Here is a 17,943-nt window from a genome sequence, read left to right on the forward strand (position 1 = left end):
AGTGAACAGTCCTGGCAGGCGGGAGGGCACGTGGGCAGAAAGGCCGGTGCCTCCAATGGCTTCGCTTTTCTCTGGGCTGGGCAGGATAGTACAGGCATGTGATGAGGCAGGACTCTTGTCCATCCTTCCAGAAAATTCACCGACTGCCTCCCCGAGGCTCCATTTTTGAGAAGGGGTAGGGCTGGGGAGGCAGAGGACCCCAGTGGAGGGGGAGAGCGATAGCTGTTCACGCAGCCAGGTGCTCTGCCCAGGAGCACAGGCCACTGTGTGGTCAAGAGGGCCCAGCACAGGGATGCCCATGAATCTCCACCCCTCTCAGGGCCTCAGTTATCCCATCTGTCAAATGGGTACCATCAGCCCTATCCCCCCGGCTCATCAAAGCCAATAGAGCTGAAAGTGCTTTGGAAATAAAGACTCAGTGAACCAATTATACAAATGAAGAAGGTTGTTATTAGACCCAGGAGCAGGGTTGGAGGGAGGAACAGCCAAAATGTGGAGTAAGTGCTTAGGACTCCTGCCTTGAGCCTCTTGAAGGAAAGAGAAGCAGGTAGTGGGCAGGAAGAACAGCACCTACAGGGAGGAGGGAGGTGGGGGCTGGGTCCCAGCTCTGCCACGGACCAGTTGTTTCCCCCTGAGACTTGGTTTCCTCACCTGCACTTGGGGAGCGCACGATCCCTGCCTGGCTCCCCACAAAGGTCTCAGTGTGACTCCGGGACAGAAGAGCTTTGCACACTGTAAAGAGACGCGCACCCGTGAAAGCCCACTGCAGCTCTGAGACCGAGGCCCAGCTGGGCTCTGGGGAGTGGAGACAGTTAGGTAGGTGTTGGCAATGAAAACACTGTTTGGGACCCACAGGGTCCCGTGAGTACCCTCAGATCCCTAATGTCTGCTCCTTCTCCCTGCCGCCCTCAGCTTCCCTGGCATCCTCTGCCCTGGGGTCTGAGAGATTTGATCCTGGGGTTACTGAGGCCTAGGGAGATGAGGAAATCCCCACTCCTACTCTCAGCCAGGGGCTGGGCCCCACCAGCGACACCCTTGGCAAGACCCCACTGGTGGCCTCCGATCCCCACAGGTTAGCAAGTGCATTTCTTGAAATTAACAGATATACTCTTGGCCCTCTTTTCCCTGATTGGCGCCCTTGGGATGAGGTCTTGTGCGTCTCTAAACAGTCCGTCTCCGTGTGTTGGCTCCATTCCTGGGGGAGGGTCAGAATGACCGCTGGTGAATTTTTCCTTGCAGCTCCCAAGTGGACACCAGCCAGGGAAGGAGAGCAGCACCCCACCTCCTCCTGGCACCTCCAGACCAAGGGGCCCCTGCCCAGCAGAGGCTTGAACCTGGCTCGCCATTCCCCCTGCGTTGGGGTCTCAGCTCCGAAGGGGCAGTGAGGAGAGAGCTGTGGGCAAGCCCTGGACGGAACACTTCAGAGCAGAGCCTTGAAGAGGAAGGAAAAGGCGGCTCCACAGGAGAGCCCCAGGGCCAAGAAGAAGGTCATGAGCGTGCCAGCCACCTCCCTCTCATGTGGTAGCACCTGCCTAGGACACACAAGAGGAGGAACTCTTAGGGGACACCAGGCCAAGTCTTGACCCAGCACCAGTGCCCTCTGCTCCCCTTACAAAAGGGCACCTGAACTCTAGTCTGGGCTGACCCCACCTCTCGGTCACCGTAACTAGGCCCTTCTCTCTGGACTTCAGTTTCCTGATCTATCAAGCCAGGCCCCTGCCAAGGACATCTCTCGGGCCCCCGCAGGCCCAGTTTTAGAGGATTCTAGATTCCACTGCCTTCGAGCGCCACAAAATGTCCCAGCCTTGTCCTCCCTGTCAACTTTACTCTCTCTGGATTCTCAACTCCATTGTCCCTAAAGTAAATAGCCCACGATCCCCCACTGGATCAAGACATTAGCTCCACGTTCAACTGAGAATTTGGAGAGGCTTTGGGGCCTAGGCCCAGAGAGGAGGCTCTGGAAGTTGTCCCCGGGCTATTTCATTGGCAGAAATGTGTCTCCCCATGCCTCCCACCCCCCAGCCGCCCCACCTGCTCAGGCTCCGTCTCCCCAGCTCCTGCCCCGAGGCAGGCTCAGTGTGCCGGGGCTGGGGGGTCACCAGCGAGGCCTAGAGACAGCTAGGTCCAGGCTGGCTAGAAGCCGAATGGGCCCCCTCTCCGCCGGCCCACCTCCCCAGCCCCAGGCCCTCCCTCCTGCCCCCATACCTGGGCGCCAGGCACATGGTGAGGGACATCAGATAACCGTTGGATACAGCGAAGAGCAGCATGAAAGTGATGAAGTAGGCATCCTGTGGGAAGAGGATGGGCAGCCGGGACCTCTCGGGCACGTGGCACAGCATGAAGAGTGGCACGAACAGGATTCGCAGGCCGACAAGCAGAGGCAGCAGCCGGCTGTCCTCGTCCGGCTGTGGCAGAAGCTGGGCTGAGGGCCGTCCTTGGGAGCCCGCCCCGGCTGGACTCTGTCACTTGCCCTGACCTCCTACTCTGTGTGTGCCGGGGAGGGCCCAGCACGGAGGCCTCTGGAGGGTGAGGGGCTGGGCCAAGGCCACCCAGCAATCAAGGACTGGCCGGGGGCTAGCCCCCTCCGTCCCTTCTGAGCTCAGGTTGGCCTCTCTCTGTAGCAGAACTGGGGGAGACCTTACATGGCATCTTTGGTTTCCCAGCTAGGCTCCTCCAAGGACGCCTGGGGGTTCCACAGACCCCTCTGGGGCAGGTGGGGTTGCTGAATGAGATTGGAGGCTGGGGATCCAGACCCCAGCCCAGCTGGGATTAGAGCAGCTCCTCTTTGGTCTGCCTCATTCTATCTCCTTGGAAGACTTCATTTAGAAAAGTAGCACCTTGGCTAAAGGCAATCCAGACACTCGGAATCTTGTCCAACCTCTCACATGGGACAGGAACCTCCAGGTAAGGGTCTCTGGGCTGGATGCTGGGGACACAGGTCAATTGGACATGACTTCTGCTTTCAAGGAGCTCATTGTCCAAGCCCTGCTTTGCATACCTCCAGGGGCCAGGAGCTCACTACCTCTTGGCCAGCTGTTCTGTTGTCAGACCTAGATTGGTCCGACTTTGGGGAGATCATCTTTCTGGGCTCTTTCACACCCTCTGATCCCCAGCTGCTCCCTGGAAGTATCAGGTGCCCCCAGCCCAGGTATGCTCACCCACAGGAAGTAGGAGGTCAGGCTCCGTCCTACCCAGTCCATGATGTTGAAGAGAAGGAAGCAGCAGATGGGGTTGAAGAACCGACCTGGGAGAGAAACAGGGCTCATCCTGGTCCCTCCTCCCCCCTCTCCCTTAATTCCTCTGCCCTCCTCCCTCCCTCTCCCCTGCCCTGCCCTCTTCTGCTTCCCAGCACTCACTCCACTTCCCAGGACTGGTGGAGCTGGTCACCATGGCCGTGATTGCAGGGAACACAGACAGAGTGACAGTGAAGACAAGCACAAGGCACAGCGCTGTCAACCAGATCTGAGAGCCAGAGGCAGGGGTGTAAGTAGGCGGGGCCAACTAGGGCCCCAAACGCAGCCCCAGCCTCCAAGCACTGGCCCCGGAGGCAAGACACCCGAGGCCTGGCCTCACTGTGTTCCTGACACACTATGACTCTGGCACCTTGAAGTGGACCAGGGGAGCATGAAGGCCCCACTCCATTTTAAGGGTCTTTAGAGAGGACTGGAGAGAGTAGCTCTCTCTTCCCCAGGGCTGGTGGTTGGAGGCCACATCCAAGCCAAACCTTTTGGAAGACAATGAAAACTGAAGGTTTTCCTGGCTTCTGGGGCTCCTCAGGCTCCAGCTCTGGCTCCTTCTCAGCGTCCAGATCCAGAGTCAGGGCTACCTTCTGGGGGCTGTTGGGAATACCATTCTTCTCATCTGGGGCAAGAGGGGAGGTCAGCGTCATGCCTGTGGCAACCAGGCTCCATGGAGAGTGATTCCCAGCAGTTAAAACAAGTGGCTCTCCTCCAGCCCGGGATGTAGGCAAAGAGAATTAACCAGGGAAATATGCTAAGCTACTTCTTAGGAAGCACATACGTGTGTCAGGCAGAGTTAAGCACCTTAAACGGATTATCTCCCTGCTACTCCTTTCCAGATAAAGAAACGGAGGCTCAGAGGGGTTAAGGGACTTGCCTAAGGTCACCCAGCTTGGATGTCGTGAGGCCGGGATTTGAACAAATGCATTTGGACCCAGAACTAGCATGTTGGCGCTCTACTGTCTCCCCATTTTACAGAGGGGGAAACCGGTGCTCTAAACCAACAGGGATGGCTCTGCTCCCACTGGATTTCTTCTGGGCCTGCTCACACGAGTCTACTAGGGATGAGGACTCCAGCTGGGGAGGTGTCCCAGAGGGGAAACGCTTCCCTGCGGAGGTAGCTTCGGCCTCCCTTGGGTACCCCCCCACCCCCGCGCTGTGCGCCGCCACTCAGGGTCCTGAACTCACCAGACTGGAGGAGCTCAGCTTTGGTCTCCAGCTCCTGCCCTGGAGCCTGTGATGGTTTCTTGGCTAGGTAGTAGCGGGCAAACTCCTGCAGAAGGAAAGCGTTGGCCCTGCCTGGCGTGGCGGAGGCGTCTGGCTCCCTCTCCACCCTGTGGACTGCGAGGCTGGAGTCCCCCAGTGGCTGACTCCTCTGGGGATCAGGTCCCTTCCTCCTCCTCCCCTGGCCTCTCGCAGGGCCTCAGACTCAGAGCTGTATCTGAGATGCTCTGAAGTGGGGCCTCGAGCCCAGTACCAGGCTCACCAGGTGGGGCAGGCTCAGGTAACACACGATGGACATGAAGATGCCCACGCAGGGTGTGATGAAGTACCCCAGGGCGGAGGTCTGGGCATCCACGCCACCTGTGCAGAAACTTCAGCTGCAGAGTGGAGGGGGCTGGTCCCGCTGGCTCCCACGGGCGGGGTAGGGGCGGGGCTAATGACGCTTGTCCCACTTCCCATCATGCACTTCTCAGATTCACCTCCTGGCCTCTTCCACTCTGCTGCTGACAAAACTCAGGAACCCGTGCAGGGCCCCGGCCCAGCCCTTTGCTTCTTTCATTCCTTCCTACTTGTCACTTTTGTTGAGCACCTATTATGTGCTCATTTTTACTGCATGCTCCCTACAGTCTGAGGACAGAACTCTTAAGAAGCATTTCAGTGGGAAAACTGACACAGGTGTCCAGTGCCCCTGGCTGGGGAGCAGTGGAACTAGGATTCCAACCAAATTTACCTGAATCTTAAACCTGTCCCCCCTTCCCTGCACCCCAGGCTGCTGCCACTTACCAGCGTCAGCCTCAGGAATCCTGCCCCAGGCCCCAGGTTAACGCAGTCCTCACCTGATCATTCTCTCACTACAGAGCCCAAGAGCCCCACTCCCTACCTCCAAACCCAACCCCAGCTCACCATCACCTCCATCTCTACCCAGAACCCAAGGCATCTCACTCCTAACACACTCTGTCTGCTCCCCGGAATCCCAGAGGCCACTTCCGCCCCCCCAACCACCCAAGTCCACTTACTGGCCATGGACATGAGCATGGCCAGGGCAGCGAAGATCCCAGCCAGGCCCTGGCCACTGAGGAAGAGGGTGCTGTAGGTGGAAGGCATGGTGCCCAGCTGCCCGAAGAGACTGCCCTGCAGAACTGCACAGAAGGCTGTGGAGGGAGAAGAGTGGGGGCTGTCGCTCAATGAGGCAGGTCTTAGAGGCTCCCTGGAGGAGGCGGTGGCAGGGTACTCAAGAGACCCTAGATTAGGTCAGGCAGGCATCAGACTCTGGGCATCCTGGTGTAACACCGTCCCATTCATTCTTCTTCTCAGGTGCAGCCATAGGTCTGAGGGACTAGGGGCCAGGAGACCTGATCTTAGGTCACTGTGGGTTTGGGACAAGTGACTTTTCTGGGGCTCAGTTTCTCCTCAGGGATAGGAGTGCAGCCGCTGCTGTCTTTCCTTCTGGGATACGTTGGGCCCTTTCAGTTACAAAGAAGAGGCTCAGCTGAAGCCCTGGGTGCAGGGGGTGGGGAGGTGGGGAGGTGGGGAGGGGCGGCGGTGCTCACAGTTGATGAACCAAACAGACGCCATGGTGATGGAGAAGAAGAGCCCAGGGCTCATGTCCACCTTGACCAACGCCGCCGTCAGGGCAAAGAGCAGCAGGATGACCAGCAGGCTGCCCAGAATCCGCACCGTCTCAGGGACGCTGCTCATAGGTAGGGGCAGAGTGGGCATTGGCTGAACCCCCGGCCCGGCAGGGGGAGGCAGGCAAGAGATGGAGCCCAGGGTTGGACAACGGGAGCTGGATGGGGCATGCAGGGGGAGTGGAGGAAGGATGGGAGGTCTTCCCTGGGCCCAGGGATGGATGGAGTTCCTTAGCAGGGGCGGTGGAGGGACCACAGAGGGGCAGCCTGCAGGGAGCCCGAGGGGCGGGGCCTCTCACCACTGGTACAGGAAGGAGTTGAGGAGCGTGAAGAGCAGCAGGGGCAGCTGGGACAGCAGCGTCACCCAGTTGTTGAAGTTGAAGGTGTCAGCAGGGCCGGTGTGGTTGCTGTCCAGGGTCCCGGTGGTGGTGTTGGCCCCTGCCAGCCGGCCCTGGAAGTACTGCCAGGATGCCAGGGTAGGGGGTACAGGTCACCCTCCGACTTACCCTGAGGAACCCGCCAGCTTTTCCTCTCCGTCTCCTCCCATGCTTGCCATTGCTCAGTTAAAATCTGTGGGAGCTGTCTGTCCTTGTACTGATCCTAGCACCTGGCACACAGTCAGAGCTTGATGAATGTTCCCTGAATTGAACAGCTGATGTCTGGGACAGAGCCCAAGCCCTAAGAACCCCCAGCTTGGGCCTTACTCCATCTTTGAATCACCCCTCCTCTGCAGAGCCCTGGTTCCAGCCTCTACCCCCGTTCCTGCAGCAGCTTCCAGATTCCTGAAGATTTACTGAGTGGCTACTGTAAGCCAGGCCCGGCCTAAGTGCTGACCAACTGTATTCCCTCTGGAACACACACTCATTAAGCTTCTGCTTAACTTACTCCTCCCCCCTACCCATGGTTCCCTGTTGCCTTCAGGGCAAACCCCCAAGATTTTGAAACAGCAGTGGGAGCCCTTCAGAACCAGATCCTGACCTCCCTTTTGTGTTGCATCTCCTGCTCCATCCTGCTAAGCTCTAGGTTCCCAGGCTCTGGCCCTTTCTCTGAACAGGCTGGCATTCCCCTGCCTGAGTGCCTTTGCAAGGCTGTCTTCTCCACCTGGAATGCCTTCTCCCTTTCCTCCTGCTACCTCCCAACCCCCAAACACCCATGCTTTACCTACCCTTCTCCCAAGTTACAAATCACCTCTTCTATGAAGCAGAAGAAATTACTCCCTCCCCCACCCCACCGGGGACCCAAAGGACTTTGCTCCAAGCGTGGAGTGGCAGGTGCCCTATTAAATTATTAATAGCTCTTTGGCACACAAGTCTTTTTCAAGACCAGGGGCTGATTTAACTTTGGGTCTCCAGGGCCCAGCAGAGAGCCAGACACTGAAAAGGCATCTGGAAAGTTGCTGCACTGAATATGTATGAATAACTCAGTCCTAAAGAGAATACAAACCCCACATTTCTGCCTTCCCTTGAGAGAATGCAGGCTCCAAGAGGGCGGAGGTTTCCTCTGTTGTGTTTCCCCCTATAGCCCCAGTGCCAAGAACAGGGCCTGGTTCACAGTAGATGCACATTATTAACTGTTTGTTGGATGAATGAATATAATTTGTTTTTATTCAATGAAAACCAAAGGCCTGGATAACCCACTTTGGGAGTGGATTAGCCCAGGAATGACTAGCCAGGGAATAATGACAAACGGGGGTGGTGGGTGGGTAGTTCTTGGCTAGTTCCACAGCTCCCCGCCCTGTTGGTGGCCTTGCCCCTCTAGGATCTGGGCGTCCCCGAAACCTTGACGTTTCCTATCTGTGAGCGGGGCGCCTCCCCTCTCTGAGGCTCTTTGCTTCAGTGGACAAACGCTCAAACAGGCATAATGAGGAGTCAAAGGCGGCGCGGTGGGAAAGCGCCTGGTATTCCTCGCGTCCAAGGCGATGGTGGTTGTGGCCATGAGGCTGGGCACTCTAGCCAAGTCTCACCGGGATGGCCGTAATGAAGAAGTTCCAGGGAAGGAGCGTGCCCAGGCCCAGGATAAAGAAGCTGATCCCGACCAGGTGGTAGCTGTGGGGATCAGTCAGAAGGTCACCCTGAGGACGCATCGCCTCCCCGCCCCCCGCCAGGCCGCCCCCTCCGCAGAGCGGACTACAACCCCCATCACCCTGGCTCAGGTAGCTGAGGGAGGAGACTGATGGGAATTGTAGTTCCATCTAGTCTGCTTTGAGCCTTGGAGCTCCCGAAGGCAGCGGGTCTGCGCTGGCCACCGCCACCCGGATCCCCGTCCGCACCCCACCGGGTCCCCAACTCGCCTGTCTTGTGGGGCGTCTCCTCGCGCCATGGCCGCCCAGAGGGATGCGCCGGGATGGGAGGGAGGTGGCGCGCTGCACCTGCGCCTGCACCTACGCCGGGGCCCGAGGGCCGGGGGATCGGGAATACTGAGTCTTGTGGGCGGCGGACAAAGGGAGGGGGTCGGGTCTCCCCGAAAGGGGCGGGGGCGAGGCGGGAGCGGGGGAGGAAGGCCGGGACCGATTTCCAAGGGTGTCAGGCTCCTCGGGCTCGGACCTCGCTCCGCCTCCGGGGCGGGGACAGAGGGTCGTACCACCCCTCCCCACCTCCTCCTAGCTCGGACTCTGGACTCAGGCTTTGGACCTGCTGGAGCTCGAGGACCCACGACTACCCTCGTGGTCCCGGGTGGCTCAGAGGCAGCTGACCTGAGAAGGTCCCCGGGGCCTCCCCGCCGCGCGGGCGCGGGTCACCGACCTCGACGGGAGGGGTGGGGGAGGCGGTAGGGGAGGTACCCCGCCCCTCCCCCGCCCGGAGCTGGAGAGCGGCCCGGGTCACTCCGCCAGTTCCGAGGTGGTGTCGGACCCGCGCAGCGCGGGGTAACTCGGGAGCCCGCGGAGGAGCTGGCTTGTCCAGGGGTAACCTGAGCGTCTGTCACCAGCGGTCCTGGGGGGCTGCGCCGAGCTGGGTGCTTCGGGAGGCCAAGGAGAAGGCCATGTGCGGTGCTGCCGAGCCCGCAGGCGGGTCTGGAAGAGAGACGGACCGACGGCTTCTTCTCCTCCAAGCGGTGACTGGGGAAGCGCCGGGCCTTTGGGGCGCCCTGCGGAGGCGTGGGCCCAGCTGGGAAGTCCAGGCGGGCTGGGCGACAGTGAGGCTGAGCTGCATTCCGGGCAGCAAGGGGTTAAGCAAAGGCTCAGGAGGAAAGGGTGACCCGGAGAAGTTCTCCCAGCGCTGCGGCCAAGCCAGCAAACAAACAAACAACTTTCTCGGGCTGCCCCAGGTCACGTCACATCAAACCTATTAAGACGCACCCACCTCCTACTTTTTTTTTTCCTGTGAAAAACTTCTAAAAGATTATAAACCGCTGCAATTTTGGAATTAATTTGCTCTAGCTCAAGTAATTTACAAATGGATCTGTTTGCTCTGCAGTTCCCCTGCGTACAGGGGATGCTGGAGAAGTGAGAGGCTCCAGACCACAAATGACTTTCATAAGCAATGAAATTTTACGACCACTTCCAGGTTACGTGTGTGTTTCTCCATTTGACTGTGAGTCTATGGGACGACTGTGCTGGTCTGGGCCAGTGTTTAATACTGCAAACACCTGGTGCTCCTGCCTGGTTGGTAGCAGGTCCTCGATAAATGGGTTGTAATAAATACGGCGATTGAGGGAGAAAAGGGACAGCATTAAATTACAGTGAAAGAGAAAGTTATTCTCTATTCAGTTTGCTTTCAAGCCTTCAACATATGTCAAGGGGAAAGTCTCAACTTGGTGCTAACATGTTTCTAGCACATGTTGGTCTCTCTTCCTCTTTCTCTGACAAAGAGATGGCTTCAGGGCGGCTGCTGACAACTTTGTTTAAACAGAAATTAACGTTTATGTTCCTTCTTTAATTTTTAAAAGATTTTCTTTTAAAGATTTTTTAAAATTTATTTGACAGAGATCACAAGTAGGCAGAGAGGCAGGCAGAGAGAGAGGGGGAAGCAGGCTCCCCACTGAGCAGAGAGCCTGATGTGGGGCTCAATCCCAGGACCCTGGGATCATGAACTGAGCCGAAGGCAGAGGCTTTAACCCACTGAGCCACCCAGGAGCCCCTATTTTTAAAAAGATTTTATTTATTTATTTGACAGAGAGAGGGAGAGCACACAAGCACAAGTAGGGGGAGTGGCAGAGAGAAAAGAAGAAGCAGGCTCCCCACTGAGCAAGGAGCTCTATATGACCCCAGGACCCCAGGACCCCAGGACCCTGGGATCATGACCTGAGCTGAAAGCAGTGGCTTAACCAACTGAACCACCCAGACACCCCTCCTTCTCTATTTTTAAAAAAATATATATTTTATTTATTCATTTGACAGAGATCACAAGCAGGCAGAGAGGCAGTCAGAGAGAAAGAAAGGGAAGCAGGCTCCCTGCTGAGCAGAGAGCCTGATGTGGGGCTCAATCCCAGGACCCTGGGATCATGACCTGAGCCGAAGGCAGAGGCTTTAACCCACTGAGCCACCCAGGCGCCCCTCCTTCTCTATTTTTATTGTTGCCTTATTTTTAGGGCTATTGAGGCTTCTTCGTATTTATGATAATGATATGCACTCTTCTTTGAAAAATAACATGTATAATATAAATGTTTGTAGATTTATTAGAATTAAATAAACATTAAACATTAATAAATTAAAATATAAGTTTGTTAAAATAAGAGAAGATTGAATTTTTATAATTTTTTAAAATTTTTTATAATTTATTCAATTTAAAAAGAAATGTGTTTATTGTACACCTGAAACTAATGTAACACTGTGTGTCAACTATACTTTAAAAAAAAATTATAGGATGGGGCACCTGGGTGGCTCAGTGGGTTAAAGCCTCTGCCTTCGGCTGGGGTCGTGATCCCAGGGTCCTGGGATTGAGTTGGCATCAGGCTCTCTGCTCAGCAGGGAACCTGCTTCCCCCTCCTCCTCTGCCTGCCTCTCTGCCTACTTGTGATCTCTCTCTCTCTGTCAAATACATAAATAAAATCTTAAAAAAAAAAAGTATCGGAATGCCTGGGTGGCTCAGCTGGTTGGGCGACTGCCTTTGGCTCAGGTCATGATCCCAGGGTTCTGGGATTGAGCCCCGGCCTGCTTCTTCCTCTGCTGCTCCCCCTGCTTGTGCTCTCACTTTCTCTGTCAAATAAACAAATAAAATCTTTAAAAAGAATAAATTAATAAATAGTATAAAAGATAAATTTGTTTGTAATTTAATATAAATTCAAAATTAATTTCTGGATCAGTGAATCATTTAAAGACAATTAGGTAAGGGCACCTGGCTGGCTCAGCTGGAGCAGCAGGTGAGTCCTGATCTCTGGCTTGTGAGTTCGAGACCCACGTTGTGTGTAGAGCTTACTTAAAAATAAAATCTTAAAAAAGCAATAAGGAAAATTAAGTAAAAAGGACTGCAGGGAGGGCACAGCTATGGCTCAGGTTTTTCAAAGAAAGGCCAGGAGGAACTGAGCCTGGGGACACTGCATTTGTTGAAACAGTGAGTGAAGGAAGGTGAAGGTGAAGGCATTTTAGGGAGAGAACAGCCTGTACCAAGACCAGGGAATCTGGAATGCTGGCGCCTTCTGAGACACACAAACAGATCCCTTTGGCAGGCCTTGAGGGAGCAGGAGGCTGGATGAGATTGCTGGTGAGGACAGGAGGAAAGAGTCTGGATTTCCATTTAAAGGAGATGTTCTCAGGTGCGCCTGGGTGGCTCAGTGGGTTAAACCTCTGCCTTTAGCTCAGGTCATGGTCTCAGGGTCCTGGGATCAAGCCCCGCATTGGGCTCCCTGCTTGGCAGGGAGCCTGCTTCCCCCCACCCCCCGCCTGCCTCTCTGCCTACTTGTGATCTCTCTCTCTGTCAAATAAATAAATAAAATCTTAAAAAAAAAAAAAAACACGAAGGAGTGATCCTCAACTCTCAGACTTAGTCAATCACAAATATAGCAAATGCTCTGTTGCTCTCCTGCAGTGAATTAATATGTAATAAAACATATCTGTACAGACACACACACACACACACACACACACACACACACACACACACACACAGAGTATAATGTATGTATAATGTCCTAATTGTACTACACAAGATAAATAAAAGGATTTAGTAGTAAAATAGTGTGTGTTTGAATACATAAATGCTCAGACACAGTTGGGCAGTGGGATGGGAGCCCCCCTCTTTGTAAAACCACAGTGAGGGATGCCTGGGTGGCTCAGTGGGTTAAAGCCTCTGCCTTCGGCTCAGGTCATGATCCCAGGGTCCTGGGGTCGAGCCCCACATCGGGCTCTCTGCTCAGCAGGAAGCCTGCTTCCTCCACTCTCTCTCTCTGCCTGCCTCTCTGCCTACTTGTGATCTCTGTCAAATAAATAAATAAATTCTTAAAAAAAAAAACCACAGTGAATATAACCATGTGCGCACAGTGCGGACGGGTGGTCAGCACACCACTCAAGGACCACTAGCTTGCTATTGGTGATGCGACTTTCTGAAATGGTAACCAAGTCTTGGCAAGGTTCCAAACAAACCAAGTGCAGCTGTCTCTCCACCTAGACAGTGGCTGTGTTACGGAAAGATGCTGTGTATTCTCAAAACTTCCAAATAATACACTGTGTCCGTGGAGAGAATGGGGGTTAGAGGCCAGGCTCAGAAAATCATCCACTTGGTTTTCAAAATAAAGAAAAGATTTTATTTTTACTACCGTTTTAGATCTATAGAACAGTTGAGTAAATAGTACATAGATTTCCATATATTCACTCCCCTACCCCATTCCCCAGTTGCCCTTTATTATGAACGTCTTGCTTTATTGTGGTACATTTGTTACAACTGATGAGCCCGTGTTGATACATTAAGTTAGCCCATAGTTCACATTAAGATTCACTCTTCCTGTTTATATGGATCTTGTCTGATGCATCATGTCATGTATCCAGGATTATGGTGTCATACAGCATAGTTTCACTGCCCTAGAAGTCCCTCATACACCACCTCTGCCTCCCTCGCCTCTGTTCCCTGAATCCCTGGCAAGCACTGATCTTTTTACTGTCAAAATAGTTTTGCCTTTTCTGAAATGCCATGTTGTAGGAATCAGATGGAATGCAGCCTTTTCAGACTGGATTCTTTTGCTCAGCAATATGCCTGTATGGTTTCTCCATCTTTTTGGCTCAATAGCTCTCTCTCTCTCTCTCTTTTTTTTTTTTTTTTTGTGCTGAATAGTGTTCCATTATACGGATTATGACAGTTTGTCTATCCACTTTCCGATTGCAGGACATCTTGGTTGCTTCCAGTTTTGGGCGATCATGAATTAAGCTGCTGTACACATTTGCATGCATGTTTTTGCTTGGATGTACATTTCCAATTCAATGGGGTAAATACCCAGGAGTATTACTGATGGATTGTGTGGTCAAACGATGTTTAGTTTTCTAAGTATCTCCCAAACTTTCAAGTGTGTCTACAATTTTGCATTCTCACCAGCAGTGAACGAGCATTCTGGTTGCTCCACGTCCTTGTCAACATCTGGTATTGTCAATGTTTTAGATTTTGGTCATTCCAATAGGTAGGTAGTGATATCCTGTTGTTTTCCTTCGCAATTCCCTGATGATGTATTATGACAAGCATCTTTTCACATGCTTATTTACCATTTGTGGATCTTCTTTGGCAAGGTGTCTGTTCAGATCTTTTGCCCACTTTTGAATTGTGTTGTTTTCTTATCGCTGAGTTTTAAGAATTCTTTTTATATTTTGAATATAAGTCCTTGATCAGATATGTGTTTTGCAGGGCACCTGGGTGGCTCAGTCCATTAAGCATCCGACTCTTGATTTCAGCTCAGATCATGATCTCAGGGTTGTGAAATCAAGCCCTGTCTTGGCATTTGCCTGTCCCTCTCCCTCTGCTTCCCTACCTCTCTGCCTCTACTCCCGCTAATGCATGCTCCCTTGTGCACTCTCTTTCTCTCAAATAAATAAATTTTCTTTAAAAAGTTTCTAAGGTTTTTTTAAAAGATTTTGTTTATTTGTCAGAGAAAGAGAGGAAGAGAGCACAAGCAGGGGGAACGGCAGAGGCAGAGGGAGATGCAGGCTCTTCGTTGAGCAGGGAGCCCAATGTGGGACTTTATGTGGGACTTGATCCCAGGACCCTGGGATCATGACCCGAGCCAAAGGCAAAGGCTTAACCGACTGAACCACTCAGGCATCCCCTAAGGTGTTTGTTGTTGTTGTTTTTAAAACACATATATGTTTTTGCCAATATTTCCCCCAGTGTGTACCTTGTCTCTTCATTTTCTCCAACAAATCCTTTCACAGAGCAGGAGGTTTTAATTTTAATGAAGTCCCTCTTACCATTTTTTTTTCTCTTTCATGGATCATTCTTTTGGTGTTGTATCTAAATGCTTGTCAGCAAACCCAAGTTCACCTAGATTTTTTTCCCCTATGTAATCTTGTAGAAGTCTTATTGCTTTGTGTTTTACATTTTGGTCTAAGATTCCTCTTGAGTTAATTTTTGTGAAAGATTTAAAAAATATTTTAAATCTAGGGACGCCTGGGTGGCTCAGTTGGTTGAGCAGCTGCCTTCGGCTCAGGTCATGATCCCAGCGTCCTGGGATCGAGTTCCACATCGGGCTCCTTGCTTGGCGGGGATCCTGCTTCTCCCTCTGCCTCTGCCTGCCATTCTGTCTGCCTGTGCTTGCTCTCTCTCCCTCTCTCTCTGACCAAAAAAAAAAAAATATTTTAAATCTATATGAATGCTCAAGGAGTCAGTTAAATGTTGTTCAGGATGCAGGACCTGTTTTCCTTGTGTAGGACTCTCTTGTGCATTTAGGGATAATTAATATCTCTGGCCTCAGCCACTAATTGCAATTAGTGTCCTCTCCTCCCATGACTGTGATTACTAGGACAAAATTCTCCAAGATCCTGGGAGGCAATATTGTCCTACTAAGCATCATTCCCCCTTCCATCCCCCAAGAGATGGGGGAGGGGAAGCTCAAACAACATGATGAAAGGTCACGGCAGTTGCTATGAGTTTTACCATGGCATTTTGGATGCATCCATCCCAAACTGATTTTTGTCTGGCTCACTTGGTTTTCAACTTCATACAAATACAACTTACTTTTTAAAAATTCAACACGTTTTTGAGATTCACTCATGATGTATATGGTTATTGTTCATTCACTATTCACGGATGTGTAGTATTCCACAGGCACACAGTGTTTATCTTATTGGATAAATGTTGCAAGTGTCCGGCTTGTTTCCACTTGTGTTCTAGTCTAAGCAATGCTGCTCTGAGTGGCGTTGTACCCACTGCGTGCCTCCTGTGGGCATCTGTGCAGGAGTTTCTATGGATCAGGGTTTCTCAACCTCAGCCCTATAGACATTTTGGATCTACTGATTTTTAAAAAGATTTAATTAATTAATTAATTAATTAAGAGAGAGAGATGTAAATGACATAAATAAGAGTTATAAATGAGAGAGACAGAGACAGAGAGCGTGCAAGCAGGGGGAGGAGCAGAGGGGTAGGGAGAGGGAGAGAATCTCAAGCAGACCCCGCTCTGAGCGTGGAACCTGATGTGGGACTTGATCCCTGTACGCTGAAAGCACAACCTGAGATGAAACTAAGAGTTGGTTGCTTAACTGACTTTACCACTCAGGCACCCCTAACATGCATTATTATTAACTAAACTCCTCAACCCCCTCTAACCTGTGCCTTTTTCTCAGTCTTTCCTTGTTTTTTCATGACTTTGACATTTTTGAGAAGTACTGGCACGGAATTCTAAGGAATATTCTCCAACTTGGGTTTTTCTGTTTTTACTATGATTAGACTGGTATTAAGGGCAGGGAATACTCCAACGGTGACACGCCTTTCCATGAACAGTATCTAATATCAACATGACATCACTCGTGATATTAACTTCGGTCGCTGGTCACATTGCCAAGTTTATCCACTGCAAAGCCACTATTTTCTTTCCATACTGTATCCTTTGGAAGCCTGTTGCCACATCTGCTCACAGTCAAAGGTGGGCAGGGCTTGGGCTGCCCCCTACCTCCTCGAGGGGGGAGGAGCTACGTATACCATCTGGAATTCTTTGCAAGGAAGCTTTGTCTCTTCTCTCCCATTTACTTATGTCACTGTGGACTCATGTATGTATATTTTATGCTTTGAGGTATAATCTAGTACTATGTATTTACTTTGCTGCTCAGATTTTCCCAGCCGTGGCCACTGGGAGTTCTTTTAAGTTGGCTGCTATGTCCTTTTGACATGACCCCATCCTTTTGTTGTTTTAAGTACTGCCTTGCTTTCTGCTACTACAAAATGTTTCAGGTTCATCTTGAGTTTCCCCTGGGAGCCCTGAATCAGCCTTTCCCCCAAGGAGTCCTGCTGCTTTTATTGGAGAATGGTATTTAGAAACCAAAATCTGGGGACTGGCAGTCAAAGTGACCTTTTAAAAATGAAAATGAGGTGGGTGGGGCGCCTGGGTAACATAGTTGCTTAAGTGGCTGATTCTTGGTTTCAGTTCAGGTCATGATCTCAGGGTCTTGAGACTGAGTCCTGTCCGGGGCTCACCGCTCAGGACGGAATCTGCTTGTACCTCTCCCTCCCCATTCACCCGTTCTCCTGCTCTAACACACCCTCTTCTCTCTCTCTCTCTCTCTCTCTCAAATAAATAAATAAATAAATCTTTTTTAAAATTGCATTATATCAGCTCCCTGCATACACTGGATAGATTCCCACTGTTCTCAGAGTTAGAGCTGGGTCTGTGCAAGGCCTTTAAGATCTAGCTTGGGTGTGCTCCCGACAACCCCAGTCCCAGCTGGCTCCGCTCCCCTCAGCCCACCAGCCATGCCACCCCTTTTGTTTCCCAGGATACTGCAAATTTTCTATTCTTGAAGGCAATGTGAGTGTTTCGTTCTCCAAGTAACTCTGACCCCTCCTGAAATATTCCTTCCCGAGAGAGAGAGGTCCTGGCTACTGACCTCCTCCTGTCCAATCTCCAAATCTAATTAGAGTCTCTGTTGCAGGACCCAGTGTTTTCTCTTCTGTGGCAGAGACTGCCTGATATCTACAAGAATCCTTTCTTTTCTTTGGCAGCAAGAGACTCCTCACGGGGCATGTGACACCATCCAGGTGTCACTTCCCAGGTTCCTTCGGAGTTGGGCTTGGCCATGTGCTGAATTTCTCTAGATTTCTCTAGTAGAATTTGACTGGAGTGACATGTGCCACTTTCTAGACTGGCCCATAGAAACTTCCGTGTATGCCTCCATGCCTTTTCCCATCCTAAAGGCTGGAATGGGGACAACCAGGGATTCATGGAAGCTTTGTGCAGAACATGGCAGCTCTAGTCAGCCCTGAGCTTGAGTCATGACGTCATGCCCAGTGCTCGGGCAGAGCTCCCCCCAAGCCTGGCCCTGCCACTTTAAACTGTTCCATAAGAGAGAATCAAACACTCTGGGGCCTGTTTGTTTCAGCAGCTTAGGCTACCTTGTTGCCAACACCTTCCAATTCAGGTCAGATGCTTTCAGTGATGGGTGGCAGAAAGGCTGGAGAAAGGCTTCTGGTCTGAATGGAAGATCAGGCTAGTGCTGAATGTTTTCAGCTCTAACCCTTAGAGATGTGGAATGAAATCTCTGATTCCACAAATGTAGTGCAAGGCTGAGCTTGTAAGGAGAAAAGGGAAATCGGGCATCCTTGAGTACTAGAAACACAGAGGAACCTGAGTGTCAGAGAAGCAGCCTGTGAGCTGAGAAGTTGGCAGTTGTGGGGCGGGAAGGGGGGTGGTTGAGAAGGGTTAGAGGCTTGTCATTGTCTTTGTTGCGTTGTTTGCTTTTCTTTTATAGACTTAAAAATAGCGTATTTTGAGGACTTAACTATATGCCA

At 51.9% G+C, this 17,943-nt stretch overlaps 1 protein-coding gene and 1 long non-coding RNA gene across 4 annotated transcripts; one reads left to right on the top strand and one right to left on the bottom strand.

Annotated features, from left to right (window-relative positions):
- Window positions 1-430: 430 nt before the first annotated feature.
- Window positions 431-8,709, bottom strand: SLC29A2 (solute carrier family 29 member 2). Of its 3 annotated transcripts, none has more exons than XM_047691515.1 (12): window positions 8,382-8,709; window positions 8,055-8,136; window positions 6,391-6,551; window positions 6,014-6,153; window positions 5,480-5,614; window positions 4,726-4,823; window positions 4,428-4,512; window positions 3,725-3,861; window positions 3,357-3,462; window positions 3,159-3,244; window positions 2,206-2,405; window positions 431-1,528 (listed from the first exon to the last, which is right to left on the bottom strand). In XM_047691515.1, the coding sequence occupies exons 1-12, from the start codon at window positions 8,408-8,410 to the stop codon at window positions 1,489-1,491; spliced, it is 1,299 nt and encodes a 432-aa protein (XP_047547471.1). In that variant the 5' UTR covers window positions 8,411-8,709; the 3' UTR covers window positions 431-1,488. The 3 variants fall into 3 exon arrangements, with proteins under 3 accessions (XP_047547471.1, XP_047547472.1, XP_047547470.1); XM_047691516.1 differs by having other exon boundaries at window positions 431-1,532; window positions 2,206-2,288; window positions 8,382-8,699; XM_047691514.1 differs by having other exon boundaries at window positions 431-1,532; window positions 8,382-8,679.
- A 190-nt stretch (window positions 8,710-8,899) lies between these two features.
- Window positions 8,900-9,587, top strand: LOC125078607 (uncharacterized). The gene is made up of 2 exons (XR_007120925.1): window positions 8,900-8,954; window positions 9,505-9,587. It is a non-coding gene; the product is annotated as an uncharacterized LOC125078607 (long non-coding RNA).
- The last annotated feature ends 8,356 nt before the right edge of the window (window positions 9,588-17,943 follow it).

The sequence above is a fragment of the Lutra lutra genome, chromosome 10 (assembly GCF_902655055.1).
Source record: "Lutra lutra chromosome 10, mLutLut1.2, whole genome shotgun sequence".
Lineage (NCBI taxonomy): Eukaryota > Metazoa > Chordata > Mammalia > Carnivora > Mustelidae > Lutra > Lutra lutra.

What these genes read in the sequence shown, in the direction of transcription:
- SLC29A2 (XM_047691514.1), bottom strand. Translation starts at nt 8,410, where the DNA reads ATGGCGCGAGGAGACGCCCCACAAGACAG. An exon ending in TCTTCATTACGGCCATCCCG is followed by an intron (nt 6,552 to 8,054) that starts GTGAGACTTGGC and finishes GCATCCTGGCAG; the next exon opens with TACTTCCAGGGCCGGCTGGC. An exon ending in AGCTGAGCTCCTCCAGTCTG is followed by an intron (nt 3,862 to 4,427) that starts GTGAGTTCAGGA and finishes CTCTTGCCCCAG; the next exon opens with ATGAGAAGAATGGTATTCCC.